Source organism: Hyperolius riggenbachi, chromosome 1 (genome assembly GCF_040937935.1).
Source record: "Hyperolius riggenbachi isolate aHypRig1 chromosome 1, aHypRig1.pri, whole genome shotgun sequence".
Classification (NCBI taxonomy): domain Eukaryota; kingdom Metazoa; phylum Chordata; class Amphibia; order Anura; family Hyperoliidae; genus Hyperolius; species Hyperolius riggenbachi.
Window position 1 is genome coordinate 486,289,891 of NC_090646.1, and position 26,625 is coordinate 486,316,515.

General features: G+C 43.7%; 1 protein-coding gene across 6 annotated transcripts in view; it reads right to left on the bottom strand.

Moving 5' to 3' along the window:
- Positions 1 to 3,304: 3,304 nt before the first annotated feature.
- The window catches only part of CARMIL3 (capping protein regulator and myosin 1 linker 3), a 157,649-nt gene continuing 134,328 nt past the window's right edge, over positions 3,305 to 26,625 (bottom strand). For 2 of the 6 annotated variants that reach the window (XM_068242126.1, XM_068242124.1), the window contains 12 exons: positions 24,402 to 24,524; positions 21,141 to 21,204; positions 20,751 to 20,980; positions 18,944 to 19,041; positions 18,560 to 18,818; positions 14,809 to 14,898; positions 14,649 to 14,712; positions 14,327 to 14,409; positions 11,231 to 11,417; positions 10,829 to 10,918; positions 7,949 to 8,038; positions 3,305 to 3,503 (listed from right to left, as the gene is read on the bottom strand). In XM_068242126.1, coding sequence (XP_068098227.1) covers positions 3,460 to 3,503; positions 7,949 to 8,038; positions 10,829 to 10,918; positions 11,231 to 11,417; positions 14,327 to 14,409; positions 14,649 to 14,712; positions 14,809 to 14,898; positions 18,560 to 18,818; positions 18,944 to 19,041; positions 20,751 to 20,980; positions 21,141 to 21,204; positions 24,402 to 24,524 — 1,422 coding nt within the window. In that variant the 3' untranslated portion in view covers positions 3,305 to 3,459. Of the gene's footprint in view, positions 3,504 to 7,948; positions 8,039 to 10,828; positions 10,919 to 11,230; positions 11,418 to 14,326; positions 14,713 to 14,808; positions 14,899 to 18,559; positions 18,819 to 18,943; positions 19,042 to 20,750; positions 20,981 to 21,140; positions 21,205 to 24,401; positions 24,525 to 26,625 lie in introns of those variants that run through there. The other 4 variants (XM_068242128.1, XR_011022260.1, XR_011022259.1 and 1 more) reach the window with 4 other exon arrangements.

Sequence of the window (26,625 nt, forward strand, 5' to 3'; positions counted from 1 at the left end):
AGAAGAGGAAGCCTCTACCGCCGGCTTCAAAAGAGCATTAGGTATGTATATTCAGGCAAACAACGATCAGATCGCTCGTTGATCAGGTCCATTTTCACTTTCCGTTTGGCAGTGTGGACAGAGCCATCCGGATCCGGTGAAGCAGAGACCAGATACGCTTACCAGATCTGTTTGGCTCACAAATAGCAGTGTGAACTGGGCCTAAGTCTGCAACTGTTCAGAAAGGAGTTTTGGGCAAGACTCCCTAACACTGCTACTGCCTACTGAGTGCACTCTAGTGGCTGCCCTGCAAGTGCTTTTGAGTCCAACTGGAGGAAAGCGCTATACAAATATATTATCAGAGGTACAGACTACCCAGCAAGCTCATGGTGAACCAAAACTAATTGGAGTGTGTAAGGGGCTACAATTGTCCAAAAAGCCCACTCCTGCCCCAGGGCAATCTATGCCTTGCCACTCCTGCCCCAGGGCAATCTATCCCTTGCCACTTCTGCCCCAGGGCAATCTATCCCTTGCCACTCTCCTGCCTTAGAGCAATTTACCCCTCACCAGTGAGTGATGTACAGCTCAATGCAGTGCAATACTATGGGCCATCTATCCCTTGCCATTCCTGCCCCAGTGCCATTTACCCCTCTCCACTCCTGCCCCAGGGCCATCTACACCTCACAACTCCTGCCCTAGGGCCATCTACAACTCACAACTCCTGCCCCAGGGCCATCTACACCTCATAACTCCTGCCCCAGGGCAATCTATCCCTCACCACTCCTGCTCCGTGGCCATTTACCCTCACCACTCCTGCCCCAGCACCATTTACCCCTCACCACTCCAGCCCCAGGGCCATCTATCCCTCGCCAATCCTTCCCCACTGCCATTTACCCCTCACCACTCCTGCCGCAGCGCCATCTATCCCTCGCCACTCCTGCTCCAGGGCCATCTATCCCTCGCCACTTCCCCAGGGCCATCTATTCCTCACCACTCCTGCCCCAGGGCAATTTACCCCTCGCCACTCCTGCCCCAGTGCCATTTACCCCTCACCACTCCTGCCCCAGGGCCATCTACCCATCACAACTCCTGCCCCAGGGCAATCTATCTCTCACCACTCCTGTCCCAGGGCAATCGCTCTCTCACCACTCCTGCCCCAGGGCCATCTATCCCTCGCCACTCCAGCCCCAGGGCCATCTCCTCATCAATCCTGCCCCAGGGCCATCTACCCCTCACCACTCCTGCCCCAGGGCAATCGCTCTCTCACCACTCCTGCCCCAGGGCCATCTATCCCTCGCCACTCCAGCCCCAGGGCCATCTCCTCATCAATCCTGCCCCAGGGCCATCTACCCCTCGCCACTCCTACCCCAGGGACATCTATCCCTCGCCACTCCTGCCCGTGGGACATCTATCCCTCGCCACTCCTGCCCCAGGGCCATCTACCCCTCGCCACTCCTACCCCAGGGACATCTATCCCTCGCCACTCCTGCCCGTGGGACATCTATCCCTCGCCACTCCTGCCCCAGGGACATCTATCCCTTGCCACTCCTGCCCCAGGGCCATCTACCCCTTGCCACTCCTGCCCCAGGGCCATCTACCCCTCGCCACTCCTGCCCCAGGGCCATCTCTCCCTCGCCACTCCCTCCCCAGGGCCATCTACCCCTCGCCACTCCTGCCCCAGGATCATCTCTCCCTCGCCACTCCCTCCCCAGAGCCATCTACCCCTCGCCACTCCTGCCCCAGGGCCATCTATCCCTCACCACTCCTGCCTCATGGCCATTTACCCCTCACCACTCCTGCCCCAGGGCCATCTATCCCTCGCCACTCCTGCCCCAGGGCCAGCTATCCCTCACCACTCCTGCCCCAGGACCATCTATCCCTCACAACTCCTGCCCCAGGGCCATCTACCCCTCGCCACTCCTGCCCCAGGACCATCTACCCCTCACCACTTCTGCCCCAGGGCCATCTAGGCCCAGGGCGCTAGTGGCTGGAAAGTGTAATGGTTAAGGGCTCTGCCTCTGACACAGGAGACCAGGGTTCGAATCTCGGCTCTGCCTGTTTGTTCAGTAAGCCAGCAGGAGACCTTAGGCAAGTCTTCCTAACACTGCTACTGCCTATAGAGCGCGTCCTAGTGGCTGCAGCTCTGGCGCTTTGAGTCCGCCAGGAGAAAAGCGCTATATAAGTGTTTGTCTTTGTTATCTATCCCTCACCACTCCTGTGCCCCAGGACCATCTACCCCTCGCCACTCCTGCCCCAGCACCTTCTATCCCTCACCACTCCTGCCCCAGTGCCATCTATCCCTCCACCACTCCTGCCCCAGGGCCATCTATCCCTCACCACACCTGCCCCAGGGCCATCTATCCCTCACCACTCCTGCCCCAGTGCCATCTATCCCTCCACCACTCCTGCCCCAGGGCCATCTATCCCTCACCACTCCTGCCCCAGGGCCATCTATCCCTCACCACTCCTGCCCCAGGGCCATCTTTCCCTCACCACTCTTGTGCCCCAGGACCATCTACCCCTCGCCACTCCTGCCCCAGCACCATCTATCCCTCACCACTCCTGCCCCAGGGCCATCTATCCCTCACCACTCCTGCCCCAGGGCCATCTATTCCTCACCACTCCTGCCCTAGTCACCATAGTGATTATCCAACATGTCAGATTGGTAAACTACAGAAAATCAAGCAAAATTTAATTGATTTGATATGTTGGATTAAGGCTACGTTTCGGCTGCTGGAATTGCCACATTCAGGTGTGATTTTTCAGCCTATTGAAGTCAGTTGGCTGTATGCAAATTCACGTGCGGGGAAAATGACAGCATGCAGCATAAAATTGGGGCCATAGCCGTGGATGGCATGGCTAAAGGAATTCAGATGCATCTGCAATCACAGGTGTGCCGGCATCGTGTCTTGCAAGACTCATATTGTGCAAAGTGGAAACACAGCCTGGAATGACTGGAAGAAACAATCAAAGGTAATTGAATTAGTCAGAAAAATTAGAGCATGTTTGCTTTTTTTCTGATTTCTTTTTGAGGGATCCTTTAATCTTTCAGTCTCCAGTGAAACCACAGTAGTGTCACTAATGGGATTACAGGCAACAATACATATTTACAGATTTCCTAACCAGTCTCCACAGGACTAAACAACATGTGGCTCCACTGGAGAGAATCCCTCACTCCTTATGGCTAGCGACACAACAGGAAGTGAAAAGAAATCCCTTTAGGGACAAGACGGCAGTAACAGCCATAGAGGACCTCTAACACTCCACTGCTATATCCTACAATAAAAAAGGGGGCTGACATCCAATTTTAAGAAAGAAACACTCATTTATGAAGGTTTGAAGTTTTATTAGGTGCTGAAAATGCACAATCATATGTTATAGGCCTCTCAGTGCATCCTAGTGTTAGGCTGGGCACTCTGTGTGGTGGGATCACAGGCAGATCTCCAGTAAGTCACATTTCAAGTTTTCCAGATGATGGCGTCAGGCAGATGAAGGCAGACTCTTCACATCTCTCTCTTTGGCTTCTGCAATGGGGACAATAATGGCAGACACTTACACTTCTGAAATACATGCTTATGTAGAATGACATGGCATGCAAGAAATCTCTGAAAAAAAATCGATGATCATTGCCCCATGTAACCTTTTATAGTCCTACAGCTCAATGTCAACAGCCAGCCCTGGTCTAAGGAACACCAAGGGGCCGGGTTACAAGTGCACTGATAGGGGAATGGAGGGGCATTCTTTCTTTCTTTTGCCACCCATAGGAGAATGTGCTTGTAAAGGAAGTATGAACTGCTGTGGGGAGCTTGGCAGTTGTCTGAGCTGTATAAATAAGTTCTGTACATGTGGAAGCTGCTTTTAATGTTTTTTTATTCTTGCATACACCATTTTTCTATGCTGATTAATTTCAGATGTCATAACAACTAATAAATACTCAAGCCTTTCAGAAAATGAAGAGAGGTAGCCTGGGGAACGTGGCTTCCACTTCACATACCAAATGGGTGCTAAGGAAATGGCCACGTGCCCATGACCTTGCCCGCTTAGTTGTGAAACCCCTACCCCGCAGCGTGTGCACGGCCATGACTCCCCCACGCCCATTCACGACTGCTGCCCGAAGCCCGCCTGTGTGCCAGGCACCTGAAGCACCACAGACACCGAGAATTCTTATATAGGATAAGTGTGCTTTTTTTATACCAGCTAGTGCCAGGCCAAATGGTACACAGAGGAGTCACCCATCCCAAATATAGTTGTGGTAGTGTAGATATGGAGGAGCATGTGAATGAACTGACACCCCTTCTGTCATGAATGAGAGTGAATGCAAGTAAGCATTGAGTGGAAAAGCTGTAGCTCATGATTGCTCTATTGCTATAGACACTGGACACCATGCAACAATGTACAAGGTACAGTGGGATGTGAAAGTTTGGGCAGCCTTCTTAATCACCATGATTTTCCTGTATAAATTGTTGGTTGTTACAATAAAAAAATGTCAGTTAAATATATCATATAGGAGACACACACAGTGATATTTGAGAAGTGAAATAAAGTTTATTGGATTTACAGAAAGTGTGCAATAATTGTTTAAATAAAATTAGGCAGGTGCATAAATTTGGGCACTGTTGTCATTTTATTGATTCCAAAACCTTTAGAATTAATTATTGGAACTCAAATTGGCTTTGGTAAGCTCAGTGACCCCCTGACCTACACACACAGGTGAATCCAATTATGAGAACGAGTATTTAAGGGGGTCAATTGTAAGTTTCCCTCCTCTTTTAAATTTCTCTGAAGAGTAGCAATATGGGGGTCTCAAAACAACTCTCAAATGACCAGAAGACAAAGATTGTTCACCATCATGGTTTGGGGGAAGGATACAAAATGTTGTCTCAGAGATTTTAGCTGTCTGTTTCCACAGTTAGGAACATATTGAGGAAATGGAAGACCACAGGCTCAGTTCAAGTTAAGGCTCAAAGAGGCAGACCCAAAAAAATCTCGGATAGACAGAAGCGACGAATGGTGAGAACAGTCAGAATCAACCCACAGACCAGCACCAAAGACCTACAACATCATCTTGCTGCAGATGGAGTCACTGTGCATTATTCAACCATTCAGCGCACTTTCCACAAAGAGGTGCTGTATGTTAGAGTGATGCAGAGGAAGCCTTTTCTTCGCCCACAGCACAGAGCCGCTTGAGGTATGTTAAAGCACATTTGGACAAGCCAGCTTAATTTTGGAATAAGGTGCTGTGAACTGAGGAAACTAAAATTTAGTTATTTGGGCATAACGAGGGGAGTTATGCATGGAGGAAAAAGAACACAGCAATCCAAGAAAAACACCTGCTACCTACAGTAAAATATGGTGGTGGTTCCATCATGCTGTGGTGCTATGTGGCCAGTGCAGGGACTGGAAATCTTGTCAAAGCTGAGGGAAGCATGGATTCCACTCAGTATCAGCAGATTCTGGAGACCAATGACCAGGAATCAGTGACAAAGCTGAAGCTGCGCCAGGGCTGGATTTTTCAACAAGACAATGAGCCTAAACACTGCTCAAAATCCACTAAGGCATTCATGCAGAGGAACAAGTACAGCGTTCTGGAATGGCCATCTCAGTCCCCAGACCTGAATATCATTGCAAATCTGTGGTGTGAGTTAAAGAGAGCTGTCCATGCTCGGAAGCCATCAAACCCGAATGAACTAGAGATGTTTTGTAAAAAGGAATGGTCCAAAATACCTTCAACCAGAATCCAGACTCTCATTGGATCCTACAGGAAGCGTTTAGAGGCTGTAATTTCTGCAAAAGGAGGATCTACTAAATATTGATTTCATTTCTTTTTTGTGGTGCCCACATTTATGCACCTGCCTAATTTTGTTTAAACAAATATTGCGTACTTTCTGAAAATCCAATAAACTTCATTTCACTTCTCAAATATCACTGTATGTATCTCCTATATGATATATTTAACTGAGATTTTTTATCGTAACAACCAACGATTAACAAGGTTGCCCAAACTTTCGCATCCCACTGTAACCCTTAATGCTGCGACCGAGGAAAAGCACCTGCAGTCATCCAGCAATCTGCATCACATACCATCATATTGGTTGGTCACAGATAACATTACCCCCTTTGTCAGATGATTTTATGATCCAATCGCTGCTTTGGTGAGTTCCCACAATCGTCTGTCATTCAGACTCTGATAAATTAGAATCACCGTCATTGGCAATCTACAATCTTCCAATATCTCCTTCTACCAAAGTAACAAAGGTCTGGAGACCAGACCAGAGACTGAAGGGTGGGGAAGTTTAAGAGGGTCAGTGTTCTCCACAGAATTTTTTCCAGCCGGGTGGCATGAAAAAGTAGCCGGGTGGGGTGCAACGGGGGAATACCTGGCCAGTGCAGCTCTGCTTATGGCATAGAAGAATGAGGTGAACCAATGACACCTGGGTGCTCAGCAAAATTAAAGCGGACCCAAACCAAACATTTTTTTAATTAAAAACATTTAGTTGCACCACTCTGACACATACAAAGATAAATAAACACTCCTTCAAACCTGTGATCATTTCAGTGCATGCTTTTCACCCTTCTCTTTTCATAGCTAGGGTTATACTGGGGGCAGCCATTAGCAATTCCTCCATTGCCGGACACCATCTACTCCACCAGTTTGCCGGAAAAATCCCGGCAATTTGAAAGGAAGGGAGGGGTTCCTCCAATAAAAGTAAAATATTTTATATTTGTCATCATGCAGCTGAAAAAAGGCTGCTATTTATTATTATAATTTAGAAAATAGATTTTATTTCTGAAATCTTGTATTTTTAATTTGGGTCCACTTTAAAGGGACTCCGAGCAGTGCATAAACTATGGAAAGATGCATATCATTTTAAAGCTCTCTTTCTCCTCTTTCCAATGATATATAAACTGCCACCCTACGCCTTTTAGTTTTCGCTATTTTCGCGATTGAAATTGCCGTGGCCGCAATTTCAATCGCGAAAATAGAGAAAACTAAAAGGTGTAGGGCGACGATTTAGGTGTCGCCAGAAAGAGGAGAAAGAGAGCTTTACAATGATATCCATCTTTCCATAGTTACATTGTATTACACAGGACGACACTTTCCCCAGTGTCAGCAGCTCCATTCAGCAGAAAATGTCCCCCTGTGTAATACAATGTAACTATGAAAAGATGGATATCATTTTAAAGCTCTCCTTCTCCTCTTTCTGTGGACACCTAAATCGTCACCCTACGCCTTTTAGTTTTCTCTATTTTGGCGATTAAAATCGCGGCCGCGGCAATTTCAATCGCTAAAATAGCGAAAACTAAAAGGCGTAGGGTGGCGGTTTATATATCATTGGAAAAAGGAGAAAGAGAGCTTTAAAATTATATGCATCTTTCCATAGTTTCTGCACTGCTCGGAGCCCCTTTAAGAGAACTAAGGAAAAGGACCAGAAACCAGTTTATGATGTTTAAATGCTCTTTTTATTGCCATATATATCAGACCTAGATTAGTTCTAGAAAAATTATGCATATAAGCACAGTAGCACATCATACATTTTGATGACCAGTATGCCACATTTATGAACCCCAAATCCTATGTAGAACAACTTTGCTATAATTCACATAAGATCTATTGATGAAAATGATTGAATGATCCCAATCTCCCTCATAGAGGTAACCATATATGTGAAAATAATGATTGGGTCACAATCCACTCATAGAGGACAATGGGATGTCAATCAATATGATTGAAAAGCAAGAGCTTTGCCACAGATTTTATTTTAGTTTAACATTTAGGTACTCTTTTTTTAATTTTGGCCAGGTTATTGCCACCTGTATGCCTCTTGGGGAGATTTTCCTTCACTTTCTGTTGTGAAATATTTTCAACAGAACACAGCAGTAAAAAAGAGGTTCAAAATCCTCTTTACAGTACTCTATCCAAAAGTTCATATCAAGTTTCTCTTTGGACTTCAGTAGCCCTGTAACCTACCGGCCGTGTGGCGTAGTCCACGTTGCAAGGCATCACCTGTCTGAGGCATTTTCTGTTCATTTGTCTGCAGTGTGACACTTGTTCCAGCCACTGCAATGAAGAACACAGCTTAGATACAAGCTAAAATACACATTTGCATTAATGCAAAACAAGCTAAGGGGCTGTACACACTGCTATGTTTTTAAAATCGCATGCATTTTTTAATCGCAAGGTCTTTTGAAAAATCAAGACCTGTACACACTGGTGCGATGTGATTTTTCTATTTTCATGAAGACTTTGCGAAGCGCAACAGTGTGTACAGGCCCTTAGATGGATGTTTGTGTCTGAAAGCTGATGTGCACTTTAGAGTGATTTAGTGTGATCCTGTCTGCATTTCTGTGTGCTTTTCCATGTGCAGGTTTGTATGAAATAAATCACCAGCACAATGCATGTCAATGGAAAAACCTCGAGTGGTAAGTGAAAATAAGAACCAACCTATTGATTTACATGGGAGTTTTTCCAAACGTGCACAACTTTAAAAGGATTCTGAGGTGAGAGGAACATAGAGGCTGCCGTCTTTATTACCTTATAACTAATGCCAGTTGCCTGGCTATGGTGCTGAGCTATCGGCTTTAGGTGTGTGAGTTACACACCTGCAACAAGCATGCCCCCAGGGGAGGCAAAGCATCTGACCTGCATGCTCATTCTAGGCCTGTATCTTATTAGAGGAAGAGCATCAGCACAGAAGTTGGGCAACTGACTTTGGTCTCTATGCACAAAACTTCTCATAAATTACTTATCACCCAATTAATAAAAATAACCTTTCAGCACATTTACAAGCAAAATAATCACTCAAAGTAAGTTGCTCCTCATCTTCTTAACCCTCTGGGGACCAGCTGCCTAACCCCCCATTAAAGACCAGGCCATTTTACATGCCGGGGGGGGGGGGGGGTTGTCAGGCAGCTGGATCCCCTGTATAGTTAGACATGGTGTAGCCAGGTGTCCCCGGTATTGCCAGCAGCCTTTACTCACCTCACAGGCTCCTGTGATGAGCAGCTCTAGCCCCCTCCGCTCAGGCCGGAATCCCTGCTTGCACTGACTCTAAGTTCTGTGTCCCGGCTTGATGACATCATCTAGACGGGACCCGACATTAGAGTCAGGGATGGTGGCCTGAGCGGAGGGAAGCGAAGATTGCTGGGGCAACTTCAGGAAGGTGAGTCCCAGTCCTCTTCTTCCCCTCCTACTGTCGCTGCTAACACTGATCGGCCGGCGAGCCAATCGCTATAGCTCCTGATCACTGAGGGGAGATGTCAGCTGTCATATGACAGCTTAATCTCCCCTGTTGGAAGTGCTACAAGCAGGAGGCGTGAATTCTACGCCGCAGCAGAGTTAGGCAGCCACAAGTGTGGCATAGGATTTACGCTGCACGGTCCTCAGAAGGTTAAAAAGAGTGATGGGTCTATCAATATTGCCATGTTACTACCTTGTTATAACAATGTGTCTACCACCCTGATTTACTGGCCTCAGCAGGTAATGCATAGCTCACAAACCTTCCTGTTTTGAAGGGACAGTCCCTCTTCTAGAAGGAAATCCCCCCCCCCCCCCCCTTTTCAATTATAGCGTCCCTCTTTTGGCTTGTTTTCCAACTAGAAAAGTGGCTACATTATTCTCAATTTTATGTTCAATATCTTAATTATCTGCTTCTATCCAATTAGGGATAAGCGTGAATAGCTTCGCAAAAAGCTAAACTGTCCCGGCGTATGAAACATCAGGATGTGAAGGCGGAATGCTGGAAACATTGAGTGGCGCTCACTGGCGGGAGGAGGAGACATGGTTCATTTTTTCTGCTGTGGCCTGCAGCAATTTTCCAATCGATATGGTACAAAATCTGTCTGAAAAATGATCGGAAATCAGATTGGACCTGTCGGAAATTATCGATTTGACCCATAGATCTGATTGTAAATTGCATGGTGCGTAGCTGGCATAACACTTAGTTGACATATATTTGCTCTTTGCAGATGTACTTCATGCAAAGCATACATAGGTAACTCAAAGTTAACCTTTCACCAAACCTTAAAACTCAAACCAAACTTAAAGGGACTCCGAGCAGTGCAGAAACTATGGAAAGATGCACATCATTTTAAAGCTCTCTTTCTCCTCTTTCCAATGATATATAAACCGCCGCCCTACACCTTTTAGTTTTCGCTATTTTGTAGGGCGACGATTTAGGTGTCGTCAGAAAGAGGAGAAAGAGAGCTTTAAAATGATATGCATCTTTCTATAGTTATATTGTATTACACAGGGTGACTTTTTCTCAAAGTCAGCAGCTCCATTCAGCAGAATGGAGCTGCTGACTTTAGGAAAAAGTCGCCCTGTGTAGGGCGGCGGTTTATATATCATTGAAAAGAGGAGAAAGAGAGCTTTAAAATGATATGCATCTTTCCATAGTTTCTGCACTGCTCGGAGTCCCTTTAACATTAGCCTTAACCCTTGTAACCTACCTATATCATCCTTAACCTAATCATAAACCTCAAGTTCAGTCATATATTTAACAGATGACGATACTATTCCGGTGGCAGTGACACTGATTATACATAGACATGGAAATATCATGAGCCGAAGTACATGTAGTGATGCACAGACAACCAAAATGTTAGCAGAAACAAAACCTGGTCTCCCAGAGTGCTCTGTGACAGAAGGCAGCATAACTAAATAGCCTACGCTAAACATCAGTGGGAGGGCAGGGTTAAATACCAATACACAGCAATAGGAAGTGTTTGTGATGCCGAAAAACAGGATCCTTAACATTGTGTATTCTGAATAATGTGTTACATTCTAATATATGTTTTTCCTGCGCCACAACCTAGTTGTGTACAGTATTCCGTTTCATGTAGACCTCACCAGATGTTGGCGTTTCAGCTGAGTCACATGACTGCATCCTTCGAGACCGCTGTGGCTTCAGAGGAGGCCTACGCACTGGGGGTGGGCCATCTAAAGAGAGCACAATGAAGAGAATAACACATTATAGATTACAGCAAAATGCAAAGGATGCAGCAAAGTACAATAGAATGAAAAGAGAGAAAGCGCGCACACACAGCAAAATATAATGGATAGGAAACGTCAGAAATGAAAACAAATGCAGAATGTGAAGATAAAGAGCAAGGCTGAATGCATTTACAAACCGAAACTGAGAAAAGCGGTAACAAATGTAAGCAGCAAAAATGCAGACTTGGGTAAAGGCGGGTGAGAGAGTGTGTACTGCATGCTGTGTAGTCTGTGCAATGAGCACTGGGCTGTTCCCACCTCCCGCTGGGGGGGCCGCCTCTTTCACAGGTTCTCTGATTCTCGGTCTGGGCACTGGAATTTCCTTCCTCGCATCTTCTGGACATTCGGTATCACCTTGCCCCCCCCCACAAGACACTTTCCTACCCCGCGGGGCAGCAACTGGCCGCAGTTCTGCAGAAGGGGGGCAGGAAACAGTAAGACCCCCCTGGAAAAACAAGGGACGGGAAGGTGCAGTGAATGGGAAGTAAACATTCTGTGTTACCCTGCAGTCTGGGGGACAGATTACATCAAATTAAAGTATTGTACTGCTCACTTCTGGCAGAAACACTTGTGAAATTTGGTTTATTTCACATCACCACACACACAATACAACAGATTTAGTGACAGAATAAATTCCTGCATAGGCATATTACTTGTAGAGAACAGCTTCTCACCTTATCTTAGTTCCTGTTCTCCCTTTCACTCTACACTTGTATCAGATACTTCCTAACAAGCTTGAATATGGCAACTAATTTCATCTCGATAAGAAAGATCAGTGCTTGGCTAATACAATGTATTGTGTGCCTGCTGTACCTCTTGACCCTACTGTGCCTCAGACTGTTATTGAGCCAAAGTTGGCATGTTTGCACATAGCAGAGGTATTTTATACCTTACAATTCTGAACTATGTTCCTTACTATAGCTGCATACAAACATTTGTCAGCTGCCCCATCTGCAGTCAGGCCCGGCATTCCCTGTATGCCTGTACAATCCAAAGCTCATGCCTATCACTACCTATTAGCAGGCATCTTCAGCTCAAGTGCTATGTTGGGGATCAGTAGGTATCATCTGGCAATGTCCAGTCTGGCCAGTTTACTTTTCCTCCTTGAGAGATATATGGCTAGAGGAAACAATCATCTGCTGTCTGCAGGTACCTAAAAATACCCCCAGTGTTTGGGGCAAAACTTTAAAGTGGACCTGTTTCCTGCCTGTAATAAGACTGCAGGAAGGAAGGATAAGTGTGTCCATAGCATATACGACTCCTAACACTGAATACTGATCAATTCCTATGTGTTTGTATGACCCTCCCATACATGAAATAGTGCCACTGTACCAATAAACAATATCAAGAAATCCTGTCACATAATAACCCATTTAACTGCAGTCTACCACTAATTCTACTCAGGGCCATCACTTCTTTAATATCCCCCAAACATCCTTTCCATCAGCCTGTGCTCTATAACACATGACTACCGGTAATTACAGTGATGCTTTTTACATCTTTCATACTAACAAATATATATATTTTTTTAGGTTAATTTGTGTTCTTTATTTTTTTATTTAAATTAGCTTGCACTGACATAATGCTGTAAATTTTCCATATTCACATACAGAATATCTTATTTTTTCACAGTTTAGTTCACAAAAAGACAGTTAAATAGGTTTTAGTTAAAGCACACCCGTCCTGAGAGAAAAGTCGATGAAAACATGTCTACATCCATCACCTGGAACAAGTATGCAGATTTGTTAGGTAAGTAATATTCCTATTTGCCTTATGTGTATCACATACATACAAAGATAATCTGCACACCTGAAAATGCTCTTAATTACCTTTACTTCAGACAAAAGACATCCAAGGGCTCCCTCCCACCTACCAAATACATGCCAGTCATTAACAATGGAATATAGTGCAACAGTTTTCTATCATGGAAACGAAGAAGGTTTATCAAGTTGGCATTTTCAAACTCCTCATTCTACATTTATATAGTGCTGACAAATGTTCCATATTGCTTTACAGATGACGTCAAACAATTAATACCACTAACTGTGCCCCATATTTGCTCACTTACTGAGGTCCCTACCATAATCTTGTGTCTTTGGGTGAAAGCAAATGAACCCACCAGTATGGTTTTTGGTTAAGGGACAAAACTAGAATGCAAGTGAAAGTATAAAAACATAAGGAGGACATATAAAGGACATATAAATTCCGCATAAATAGCCACTGGTTAGTATCATTCTTATCCAAAGAAAAATTAAATATGCTTTAGCTGCAAACGTTTTTTTCTGTTGAAGTATATTTAATTTTTGTCTGCATATATCATGGCCTGGATAAAAATGAAACACATATCACCATTACTATAAGGCTTTGTACACACACTAGATGGTTCTCAGCTGAAGTAGCCAGTCAGAGCCATCTCAGCTGAGAATCTAGTGTGTGGCCTGCCGGATCATCTAGTCCAGGCATGTTCAAAATGCAGCCCGGAGGCCAAATGAGGCCCACCAAGCTTTCTTTGGTGGCCCCCGAAGCTCTCTACAGTCATTAATTCCATGCAACCCGCAGGCTGTAGCTGTGGTGCCACATGCAGAGGCCACTTTGTATCACCATTCAGCCTCCCCCTTTACCCGCCCGTAGGTTATCAGTCACCACAGTAGCAGTAGCAGACACTGATTAGCAGCTGCCACTGTGCCAATAGAACTAGGCATGCATACTGAAAGGGACATGCTAACTGCACACGGTATATGGGTTATTTCTGATCATGAAAGTATTTTATTTGTTAGAATGTCAATGACAATTAGCAAGAGTTGTCTTTATAATTTTGCTAGTCAGGCCCCCTAGCACTGTCAAGAACAGTGATATGGCCCTTGGCCTAAATATTTTGGACACCCTTGATCTAGTCTGAGCGCAGGGTGGGGCTACTGTTCTCCTTTGAGTCCTTGCCAACTTCACTCTGCTCTCTCCCTAGCAACAGTATGTGTCACTAGGCTACACACTAGCAACGTGTCTGTACCACCCACGGCCCTGAACTGTCGCCCGAGAGATGGGGTCACAATACCTACTAACGAGATCCCTCATACAAGTGTGTATGAGGCTTGAGTCTCTGCATACTTGTCCCAGGTAAGCAATTAAGAAGAAAATACAAACAAAGAATTAACATGAGCCACACTAGTATCTTTCAGAGCTCTCAATAGAGGTGTACATTCAAAGGAAGTAAAGGTTACTTCAGATAATAGGCCAACATAGAAAAGGAAAGTTGCTGTATGTAAGATTGCTCCTTGCTAATCGCTCTAAATCTTTGTTACCCCCTTCTTCCCTTTGTTTTCCCCAGTTTTGGAGAGCTTTTAATATTTTGATTACCTCTTCTCTCGATAAAATCTTCTGATTGTTCCTGTCTCCGTTGGTAAAACAAGGCTGTCTGTCCTCAAACGTAGCACCCTCCTCTGAGAGACAGAGAGAGCGAGAGACAGAGAGAGAAGGAACAGGAAGGGGAGGTGTAGGGATAGATAGGGACACATTGCACATACACATAGGAAGCACGTAGACAGTAGGAAATAGATCGGGAGAAAGACCAGAAAAAGACAGAGCAAGCATGGATTGAACTGCTCATGAGATAACAGATGGTGAAAGTTAAGAGACGTGGAGAAGAAAAGATACAGAAGGTGGTAGAATAAATACTTACCCCCATCCCCAGAGGAGCGTCTTCTGTCATCAGAAGCACAATTACTGCTTCCTGATGCATCTATCTAAAAACATATTTATATCATTGACTAAGTTGTGATACTACAGCACAAGAAGTGAAATGTTTTAGTATGAACTAGTATTGTCCTTTCAGCACATACCTCTTTCCATTGCCGTACTCCATCCATCCCTGGGAGGGGAACTCCTCGCACTCTTGCAGGCTGTACTTCTTCCAGCGTCTGCTCGCAGGACTAAAAAGACGACACACAATTTATATTTTTACAAACAAATCAATCCGTCAAATTTCAGTTACACAATGAGTGACGAATCAAGAAAGCATGCTTATGATCAACATAACAAAGCTTAGCAAGAGTAAAGCTGACCTGAGCTCAAAACTGACAACTCTTATGTTTAGGAATGTCACATTACCGAACAAATAAAAAGTGCAATAATTAAATAAACATAACGGAACAGTACATAAGTGCTTAGCTTATCACGTCTAAGCTAAAGAAAAAGTGCTTCACAACTGAATTCCTGAAAGATCAAATAAACGCAGAGATTTCCAACACCCAGAAGATAATTGCTTTAGAATTAGATTGTAAACTCGCATGGGCAGAGCTCTCTCAACCTTTTGTGTCTAGGAATTTGTTATACATTCTATTCATCATTACATTCGTCACTGTAATTACCAATTCTGTATTTTGTACCAGAGTCTATATTTGGTGTCCACCATTGTATTATTATGTACCCCAGGTTTGTTTCTTAATTTGTACATCGGCATGGAATTTGTAAGCGCTTTATAAATTAATAATAATAATACGTTTTCTAGAATGCAGCTGAGAAACGTTTCCTCTCTTCACCCTCTTTCACTTGGGTAGATATTACTCCTCCCTGCCCTAACATCGCTGTTTAACCTATCCCTCTCCACTGGAATTTTTCCATCCTCACTCAAAAAGGCTGTTGTAACACCACTACTTAAAAAACCATCTCTAGACCCCACCAAACTTGCCAACTACTGCCCTGTGTCACTTCTCTCATTTGCATCTAAAGTACTTGAACACCACATTCATGCTTTACTAAGTCAGTATTTATCTGCAAATTCCCTGCTTGATCAGTTTCAGTCTGGCTTCTGGGCAAACCACTCCACAGAAACAGCGCTCACCAAAGTAGCCAATGAACTCCTCACAGCTAAATCCAAAGCCTATTATTCCATACTGATCCTTCTTGATCTGTCATCAGCATTTGACACTGTCGACCACACTTTACTCCTACAAATCCTTTCATCTATAGGAATAAAGGACCTCGCTCTCTCCTGGATGTTTTCCTTCCTCTCTGGAAGGTCTTTCACGGTATCTTATACAGATCAGGCCTACTCTTCACATCCTCTGTCTGTAGGAGTACCTCAAGGCTCTGTCCTCTGTCCCCTCCTCTTTTCCATTTACATGCACGGTCTTGGTAACTTAATCAACTCATTTGGTTTTCAATACCACCTATATGCAGATGATACACAACTCTACCTCTCGGCTCCAGATCTTAACTCCCTCCTCACACGAGTTCCCAACTGTCTTTCCGCTATATCCTCTTTCATGTCCTCTTACTTCTTAAAACTTAATATGAACAAAACAGAACTAATAGTCTTTTCACCATCTCTGTCCACCTCTTTGCCTGATATTACAATAAATGTTACTAACACGCCTATAACGTCAGTTCCCAAAGCACGGTGCTTAGGAGTAATATTTGATTCTTCGCTCTCATTTATTCCTCACATTAACTCCCTAACCAGCTCCTGTCACCTCCAACTCAAAAACATAGCACGTATCCATCCTTTTCTCTCTCATGACACAACCAAAATGTTAGTACATGCGCTTATTATATCTCGTTTGGACTATTGCAATATACTGCTTGGTGGACTTCCAACTAACCGACCAGCACCGCTCCAATCTGTACTGAACTCTGCTGCTCGACTCATTCATCTCTCCTCTCGCTCTTCCTCTGCTGATCCTCTCTGTCAAGTTCTTCACTGGCTACCAATCAACCAAAGGATCCAGTTCAAACTCTTAACCCTACCCTACAAAGCTCTCCACAATCTCTCTCCCCTGTACATCTCCTCACTAGTTTCCAGATATCAACCCAACCGCAATCTCAGATCTGCACACAAGCTTCTTTTATCCTCTTCTACAATTACCTCCTCACATTCACGGGTACAAGACTTCTCACGTGCCTCACCCCTCCTCTGGAATGCCCTTCCACAGCACATCTGCCACCTTTGAAATCTTTAAACGCTCTCCCTCAAAACCCACCTTTTCCAACAAGCATATTCTCTAGCTTAGGCCATGCACCCTTCAACCTCGCATCTACATTTACTCCTCACTAAATAACCTAATCACGCACTGCCTGTACATATACTGTATACTTCCACCACCACTTGTTTCCACCCCATTCCTTTAGATTGTAAGCTCGCAAGGGCAGGGCTCTCACTCTTTTGTGTCATGGAATGTTAATTGCTTGCACTCTGTTATACATTTATACATTTTAGTCATTATTTTACATCTGCTATTGTATCACCTGTTCTGTATTTTGTATCAGTGTTCATATTTGATGTATATCATTGTCTGTATCATTATGTATCCCTTGTTTGTTTTCTTACATTGTACAGCACCACGGAATATGTGAGCGCTTTATAAATAAATAATAATAATTATAAACCTCAAATCTGTAAAGGTCAGGGTTTTCTTTTGCTCTTCGTCCTATAATGCTACATCACTAAAGATGAGGGTAATTAATTTCACTTCTAATTTTTAACTGCACAGGAAGTTACAGCAAGATTTAAGCTAGGTACATTCTTCCAATGCAGTAATTATAAGGGTCCTTTCACACTATGGGGTATATTCACTAAACACCAGTAAGCAGTATAACGCGCATGATGAGTAGAGCATATAGCACTGCACGTACTGTATTGCATTACACTCTACTCATTTTGCGGTAAGACTTTACGCCCGTCATACCATACTGCTTACCACAGATTAGTGAATATACCTCATCTCCTAAATTTTCTCCCAGGTGATATTTCCACACCTTATCAATAAAATGCCATTAAGCTGTGAGCAAGCAAGAAAATACTCAGAATACTGATCAATTTGACAGTACTTTTTCACTTACTTGCTGCTGCCATTTATGACTATGAATGACAGCCATGCTGTTCTGGTCAGACATAGTAAAAAAAATAAATAAATACATATTTATTATGTTTAGAGTATAAGCATACTGTTTGGCGGCTTGTTCTGTTCAGTGGAAAGGGATTGGGAGAGGACAAGTATGGACCAATAGGAATTTGGTGATAGTGGTTGGTCAGTACTTATAACAATACACGACCATCCCAAATCCTGATCATCAGGGCAGCTGGCCATGTTGTCATACCAACCATCAAGCCTGTTTTCAGCTAACAGAAAGTTTTAGAGGTGAGTATCTTGTTTTTGTCTACAGTCTAAATACATGAAAACTCCAATTCCCTCGCAACCAGCCATGTTTGCTTTGCTATGTGAATCTGAGATGGTGGCAGTTATCTCAGAAATGGCAATAATTTTCATCTTTCCAAGCTTCATAAAATGACTCCTCACCGGCTATATGCATGTCTCATATTATTTGCATTTCAATAACGCTGTAAATGTTAAAAAATTGCCCTCCCTACCACTGTACATGCCTCACCCACTTTTATTTAAATAACAATAGTTCCTCAGTAATTTGTGGCCTTCCCATGCTATTTGGGCTGCTGTAGTTGCTCTCCGGATACTGTAAAAATCACCATAATTTCTTAACATTGCCTTTAAAAAGGACCTAACAAATCCCAATATACAGTATATACACATACAACACACACACTGTACTATGCACTCTTTGGTCCAAGCTGCTTACCGGTGTTCCTCGACCAGGCAGCCCCCTTACTCCTCCAGTAATACTGTGCATTTCAGCACCATTGCTGATAGACATTCCATTAGTTAGTGGGAATCCATCATGTTTGCCATGGTCTGAAGGCTCTGGACCTGGGGAAGGGGGAGGAGCAGTTCTCCCTCTGTCTCGTTCCCTCTTTGGGGTCCGACTTCTACGGAAATGGAAAAGGCTCCGACGCCTCCTCTTTGGGGGAGCATCTGTGTCACCTTGACCTGAAGATATACTGAAGGGAACAGAGAATTTCAGCTACTGCCATTTCTTCCTGTGATGTGACATGAAGTTATATATTTGTAGGCAGTGGATAGTGAAGAATACAGACTACAAAATAAATAATACAGAATACAATACCTGTTTGATTGAGTTAACACTGTGCGATGGAAAAATTCATCCAGACCTTCATCTAAGGCAGGATCCGGCCGTTCAGAATCAGATGCTGGGCCCCGGACCTTAACAAACATGGTTAGCATTCTCTTTTGTTACAACCGTACATCTGTAGGCTTTCACTGAATTTAAAACGTAAGCATTCACTGTTATACAGTTCAGAAACTGAGAACCTACACAGCCCCAGAGCACTACAAGTCAGTGCCTACATTTTGGATGCACGCTGATTGGACAGGGACATGTTCAGAGGAAGTGTAGCTTTACTGCTTGGTTTACTCCCTGCAGTCCTGCATCAGAGCTGTGCTATGAAGAGGTGAATTACTAAGAGACCAGTGCCCATTTTTCAATTTACTTTTTCTCCTACCGTAAGTTTTCTCCTAGTAGATATTTTTTCATCTTCTCTTTAAAGGAAACCTGAGGTGAGAGGAATATGGAGGCTGACATATTTATTTCCTTTTAAACGATACCAGTTGCCTGATGTCCCCCAAACCTGTGTCTCTAATACTTTAAGCCATATACCCTAAACAAGCATAGAGAGGATCAGGTACTCTAACTCACATCGTTTTACTGGACTAGCCATATGCTTGTTCCAGGGTTTTGACTCTTGACACTACTTATGCCAGATAAACAGACCTGCCAGGTAACTGGTATTGTTTAAAAGGAAATAAATATGGCAGCCTCCATATCTCTCTCACCTCGGGTTCTTTGCTTTTTTAACAATTTGCAATCGAAAAAGTAACAAAAAGTAGGTGAAAGAGTACTGTCAACATTATACTGAGTCTGTTCTTGCTTGCTGGTGGTGGCTGAAGCGAGAATAAATCTTGCTTCAGACCTCATAGATAGCAGGGGCATGTGTGCCCCTGCTAAAACGCCGCTATCCCGCGGCTTAACGGGGGTCCCTTCACCCCCAAATCCCCTCCGTACAGCGGGGGAGCGCTTCCGCATTGGGGCAGGGCTAACCGCCGCAGCCCTGCCCCACGCGCATCTGTCAGACGCGTATCTCCGCCTCTCCCCCGCCCCCTCTCAGTCTTCCTTCACTGAGAGGGGTGGGGGAGAGGCGGCGATGCGCGTCTGATAGACGCGACTAGAGGCAGGGCTGCAGCCGTTAGCCCTGCCTCCAGGAAAAGAAGATTTACGACGAAGTCTACGACCAAGTATTGCGGGGGTGGGTTTGGGGGTGAAGGGACCCCCGTTTAGCGGCGCGATAGCTGCAGTTTAGCAGGGGCACACATTCCCCTGCTAACTATGAGCTCTGAAGCGAGATTTATTCTCGCTTCAGAGTCTCTTTAAAGGGCAATTTATTGATATGGTGTGAAAATAGCACCTAGGAGAAAACTTTGCAGAAAAAGTGAATTGAATAGGGGTCCAGGAACTAGGCACATTTTAAGAAGGGCAAGAATATATATTTTGGAGTCAGCAAGATGATAATAAAGCAGTGCAGCAATCAAAGATCTGTGGATGCAGACCCGAAGTTACAAAAATAAAGATTCCAGCACCATTGGACTAGAGCGTTCTGTTCCGCATACTAGTAGTGAGCTAAATCCCTGCAGACTATTATGGAGTTACCTACTTCAAATGACATGCAATCCAGCAGGCAGTATAGCTGGGAGGTTTATTGAGACCCATGAAGTCATGATTTTTACAAGCACAGACTCTCTCAGGATCACAGCAGAGGTAAATAAAAATACTGTAATAACATTACATTTCACTCAAACCATCAAACAACACCCACAGGAGTTCCCCTTCACCCAGCGTCCTGTTATGTTTCCCTCACCTTGCCTCCTCCTGGCGCTCTGCGTGATTGTTGCTTCGGCCTGTCCCGGGTTTGATGCTGCAGCTTACTCCCTTCTGTGGGTAGTTCAGAAAGACCTTCTAGTGACACGCTTAGAGAGCGAGAGAGCTGACTGCTAGCGGATGAGGAGAGCGCAGGTGGAGAACTGAGTTCGCGGGAGCCAGGGGACCCCAGATCTAGTGTCTTAGGGCTTAATTCCTGCTCACTCACACCTACCAAATGAGGGGCATACAAATTCAGTTAATATTCTACAACAGATAGATTTCATACTTGAACAATAAAGGGATGTTTCCCACAAAACATGTTGTATGAAAATGTTTATGTTAGCGTTGTGCGTGAATACTAGGAAAAAATATATATCAGAGATCTCACTGATAAATGCAGACACAGGGCGTATTTTCCTGCCTTGCAGACGCTTCTTTATTACCATGGTGTCCTGAAGAGAGACAAATAAAACAAATAAGTGAAAGAAACCATGATAAAGTAGGGTTGCGTTGTGTGAGATGTGAATAGCCAGTACACATGGGGGCTTGGGACTGATCTTATAAGCATCAAAAAGTGAAAGTCACCTGGTCTGGGGTAGGGAAGTGGAGTGGCTGCACAAACGGAAGAGCCTAACCTAATGTGAGTATGTCACTAGAAACAAAGCACCCTTTCCACCAATTCTCCACAGCATAAACACATGAACAGCAACGGTGCTATGCTCAGTTCATTTCTGCTTATGCTCCCTAAATGATCTTCATGCAGTTACGTTTTCCCTGCTTGGCTGACTGCTCTCTTATTTATGTGGTCAGCTCTGGTTGTGGCACCTGCCTGATCTATATCAGACAGTCAATCCGGTGGTGGTTCAGCACTCGTGAGCCAGGCAAAAGGAATGCGCTAGTTCCTCCCTGTGTACCAGCAGGATCACAAAATAAGTGCTATTGGCAGCTACAGCTGGGCGGCTCGTAAAAGGGTTAAGTAGCCCAAAAGAGCGGGCTGTAGCTACCAATAGCACGCTTGTTTTAACTTTTTTTCAATAAATTCAGCATTTTATTTTGGAATTGTGCCTGTCGGAGACTTCTTGACATGTAACCAGATGGGCTAGTAACAATGGAACTACACTATCGTGTTATGAATGTCTAAAGATTCGAGGAGTCAAGATTTGAGTATATAGCAATGCCTTCTTCAGACTCACATCACAAGGCGCTTGATTCACTAAGACAAATAGCATGCCTTATCCAAGTTAACACGCCTTGGGCTTGATTCACAAAAGAGTGCTAACTGTTAGCACGGCCGTTTTCGCGTGAATTTTCGCGTTTGCGCGCGATCACGAATTTTCGCAGGCAATTAAATGTTTTCACGTGCAAATGCGAATTTTCGTATGAAATCATTATAGTTTTCTTGAGAAAATTTAAACCGTTTCATTGCGCACCAAAATTCGCAATGGCGCGCAAATGCGAACGCCGGTTTTGTGAATCAAGTCCCTTATTAGAGATAACACCTTATCAAAGTTAACACGCCTTATCAGAGTAGCATAGCAAGTTCTACGAACTTATGCCTGCTAATTGGCACCACTCATCCTGCACTGAGCCCCTGCGGGTTTGTAGCGCTCGCGATGCTACGCTGATGAGGAGTGTTAACATTGATAAGGCGTGTTATCTCTGATAAGGCGTGTTTTCTCTGCTAAGGCATGTTATCTCTCATAAGGCGTGCTAACTCGAATGAGGCGTGTTAACTCAGATAAGACAGGCTATTTGTCTTAGTGAATCAAGCCCAAGATGTAGGGCTGTTTTCCACTATCAGTGTTTTGCTATCCGGTTTTAATTCGATTGCGGATTGCTAAACGCTTGGTAGTACTACACTAATGGAAATCGTGTGGTAATGTTTCCATTGGTGCGATACGATTGAGATTTACCTGACCACAAACATCGGTCCTGCTGCATTTCTCATGCGATTGAGTTTGTACACTTTAGAGCGCATCGCCACAGATAAAGCCTACTGAAATGATCCCTGAACTTATAGACTTGTTTGTGATTGAGCTAAACGGCAATCATAGCATGACACCTGTTGCCTTGTGCCATAATCAAGTGAGGGAGGCGCACCAACGCAAATGCAATTATTGTCGTAAGTGTACTCTTTGAACTTTTTAAGTTGGCCACTATAAGGTTTTGTCCTGATTTAAAACTTACTTTCTCGACTGATGACTAACATAAAACAAATCTAATACAATGAATGAGATACACAGTTCGAGGCTTGACAGCAGCAGACGCTCACTTCTGTTGTCCTTGTGTGTTGGACTTGGTACTTTACTGTAAATGATACCACAAGCATCATTCCATCAGCAGCACAATTGTGCTCATGGGTCCTATAATGATCTCACTGGTCAGGAAGCAGAGGGAACATCCTGACTGACGCTGCTATCTACTGTAATGTGCATACTAGATGGCTGGGCAGACTATGTTGTGATGGAGCAGATAAATAGAGATGGGAATCATCGTCATCTCGTATCTGTAACAATTAAACCACTGTCTGACATATTTGCATCTCAATAAACCCACATTAAACCTGCATACCTTTTTTATATGTTTAGTGATTAGCTTACCTTAAGAAAAAATAAAGGGCTGATAAGTGGCAGCAATCTACAATCAGGCTAAAAAGTCCAGAATTACTAAAATATTGGGCTGCAAGTCCACGAAAGTGGGCATGTGTAGGACCTGCAATGAATTAATGACAAAAATACTGACCCTTGCTGTGTTGCGTTCTGCTCTAGGACATGGCTACCCCCAAACGTTTACTCTTTCATTCACTATGCAGCCCACAAACTCTTAACCAAGGTACCTACTGACCAATATCAACCCGCATTGCTTTTAACATTGTGCTGGGGAGGTAGGTTGCCTTGCAAAGGATAGCCTTCACGCCTGCAAGGCACGCTGGTCTACATGTTAAAGACTCTTTCCTACCTCCATGTACCATAAAAAAGAGGTAGCGTATACAGTTAAAAGGATTTATGGCGCTATATGGCCACATATCCCATAAGTCCATAAATAGAAAAAGAAACTAAAATATCAAAAACCTCAATGCAGTTCATTGCCTGCTATTCAATCATTTATAGCTGATAGTTAAGGGCACTTGCTAAAGACTGAGACAAGGGTGCTTTAGCTTTTTGTGGGTTGTAATTGGTCCAGAGTTGAATCTGCTCACTCACAGGCTTTACCCTCCTGGAAACACCAACCTAAATGGTGGATGAAGTAGGCTACATTTTCTTTTTGTTCTGGTTGTTTTTAATTTTTTCCACGTCCCATTTTTTTAAAAACATACTGCGCATGCATGCTTATAGTGTATTAACATGTATTGTATAATGAATATTGCAGGCAGTCTAGCAGCCGATGATGCCTAGTGAGGAATAGGGAATTTTAGAGGCGTATGCTCAATTCCCTATTCATTGCAATGAAGTTGGTCATGGCTCTTGATGCGTAAAGAGACCCCTCACCTGCCGTAACCTGCCCATCAGTAGCTGATAAAGGGCAGACTAAGGTGAAGGATCACTGCATGTGATCTATTGCCTAATATTGTCCCTAAAAGTCAAAGACAACAAACTTTATTTCATATGAGCTGCAATTCAAAAGACAATGAAAGAACTTAATCACTTACAATGCTAGAATACATTTCTCCTTCATGTGACTCCTGTTTATTTCTTGGTGGCGTCTGTGTATGATATCCCATGAGCCTCTGCTCCTCTTCCATAAGAGCCTGTAGCTGGGTTCTGTGACGGGCCTGGGACAGGAAAACGCAAGAAATGGTTAAACCATGCTGCTGGGGAATATGATGATTAATGGCCTTATCAGATTATCATTACTCAAGTTGTGTGAAGATCACCGGTCATGCCAAGGTTAATTATTTTCAGAGGCTGATGTTCAGATGATGTCAGAAGGGGGTAACTAATTGAAAATAAAGTATGGTGTACGTTCGATAGGAATCTTAAACAATTTAAAAATCAGCCAGTGGCAGTGTTGTCAACTTTACAAACAAGGCACATCGGATTAATTCCTGGTTTGTATTCACTTTAAATGCCCATTCATGTTTTTTACAATTCCTGCTGGTTTGCTTTAAATATCCTTGAGCTCAGTTGAGCTGAGAAGTGAAGAGAGGCAAGACATATTTTTCTCTTTAGTTAATTGGCCTCCTAGGGTAGCACATCTATCATTAACCACATTAGTCCCAGCATTGTTCACTATTATTACATTGGTGTTATAGCACCTTTCTAGAGAAAACTCCTTCACACTCTGGGAAGGCGATTTACAAAAGCTGTGCTAAGCAGTGAAACACTGCGGTGCAGGTAAAATCCCACTGACAATATTTATTATAAAGCGAAAAAATCAATGAGCTTGCCCACGTGTGGGAAGATTTATTAAGCGCTCTCTGGCCCTCACTATGGGGTGACATGCCCCAGGTAACCATTGCAGTAACTGCCAACAAATAGAAGGCAATTATGCTTTAAGACCATGTCGTTTGTCAAGAGAAAATGTTAGGAAAGCATTGCTGCATCCTCAAATAAAGATTACAACAGATAAATATTTTTTCAGCATTTTTATTGGAAAGAAAAAGTACACCCCTCCCAAACCCCTGTCCAGCCGAGCAGATTAAGGTCATAAAGAAAAGCGACCAGTGGGAGGGATCAGACAGCCACCTCAACCCCAATGAATAATTAAAGTAAGGCCTCTTTCACACAAAGGGTTAAATAACTAAAACAATATAATGTACATGCATTTTAATATAAGGTAATACATTTTAACATTTTTAATGTAAAAAATACACATACCGTACCTGCATTAAAAAATGTTTTATTTATGTCCCCCACTACATAATCCACATTTTATCTTACTACTACAGGATCTTCTCAAAAAATTAGCATATTGTGATAAAGTTCATTATTTTCTGTAATGTACTGATAAACATTAGACTTTCATATATTTTAGATTCAGATACACACAACTGAAGTAGTTCAAGCCTTTTATTGTTTTAATATTGATGATTTTGGCATACAGCTCATGAAAACCCAAAATTCCTATCTAAAAAAATTTGCATATTCCATCCGACCAATAAAAGAAAAGTGTTTTTAAAACAAAAAAAGTCAACCTTCAAATAATTATGTTCAGTTATGCACTCAATACTTGGTTGGGAATCCTTTTGCAGAAATGACTGCTTCAATGCGGCGTGGCATGGAGGCAATCAGCCTGTGGCACTGCTCAGGTGTTATGGAGGCCCAGGATGCTTCGATAGTGGCCTTAAGCTCACCCAGAGTGTTGGGTCTTGCGTCTCTCAATTTTCTCTTCACAATATCCCACAGATTCTCTATGGGGTTCAGGTCAGGAGAGTTGGCAGGCCCATTGAGCACAGTAATACCATGGTCAGTAAACCATTTACCAGTGGTTTTGGCACTGTGAGCAGGTGTCAGGTCGTGCTGAAAAATGAAATCTTCATCTCCATAAAGCTTTTCAGCAGATGGAAGCATGAACCCACTTTTGAACCAGAAACAGCGGCAGAAGCGCCTGACCTGGGCTACAGAGAAGCAGCACTGGACTGTTGCTCAGTGGTCCAAAGTACTTCTTTCGGATGAAAGCAACTTTTACATGTCATTCGGAAATGGTGCCAGAGTCTGGAGGAAGACTGGGGAGAGGGAAATGCCAAAATGCCTGAAGTCCAGTGTCAAGTACCCACAGTCAGTGATAGTCTGGGGTGCCATGTCAGCTGCTGGTGTTGGTCATCTGTGTTTTATCAAGGGCAGGGTCAATGCAGCTAGCTATCAGGAGATTTTGGAGCACTTCATGCTTCCATCTGCTGAAAAGCTTTATGGAGATGAAGATTTCATTTTTCA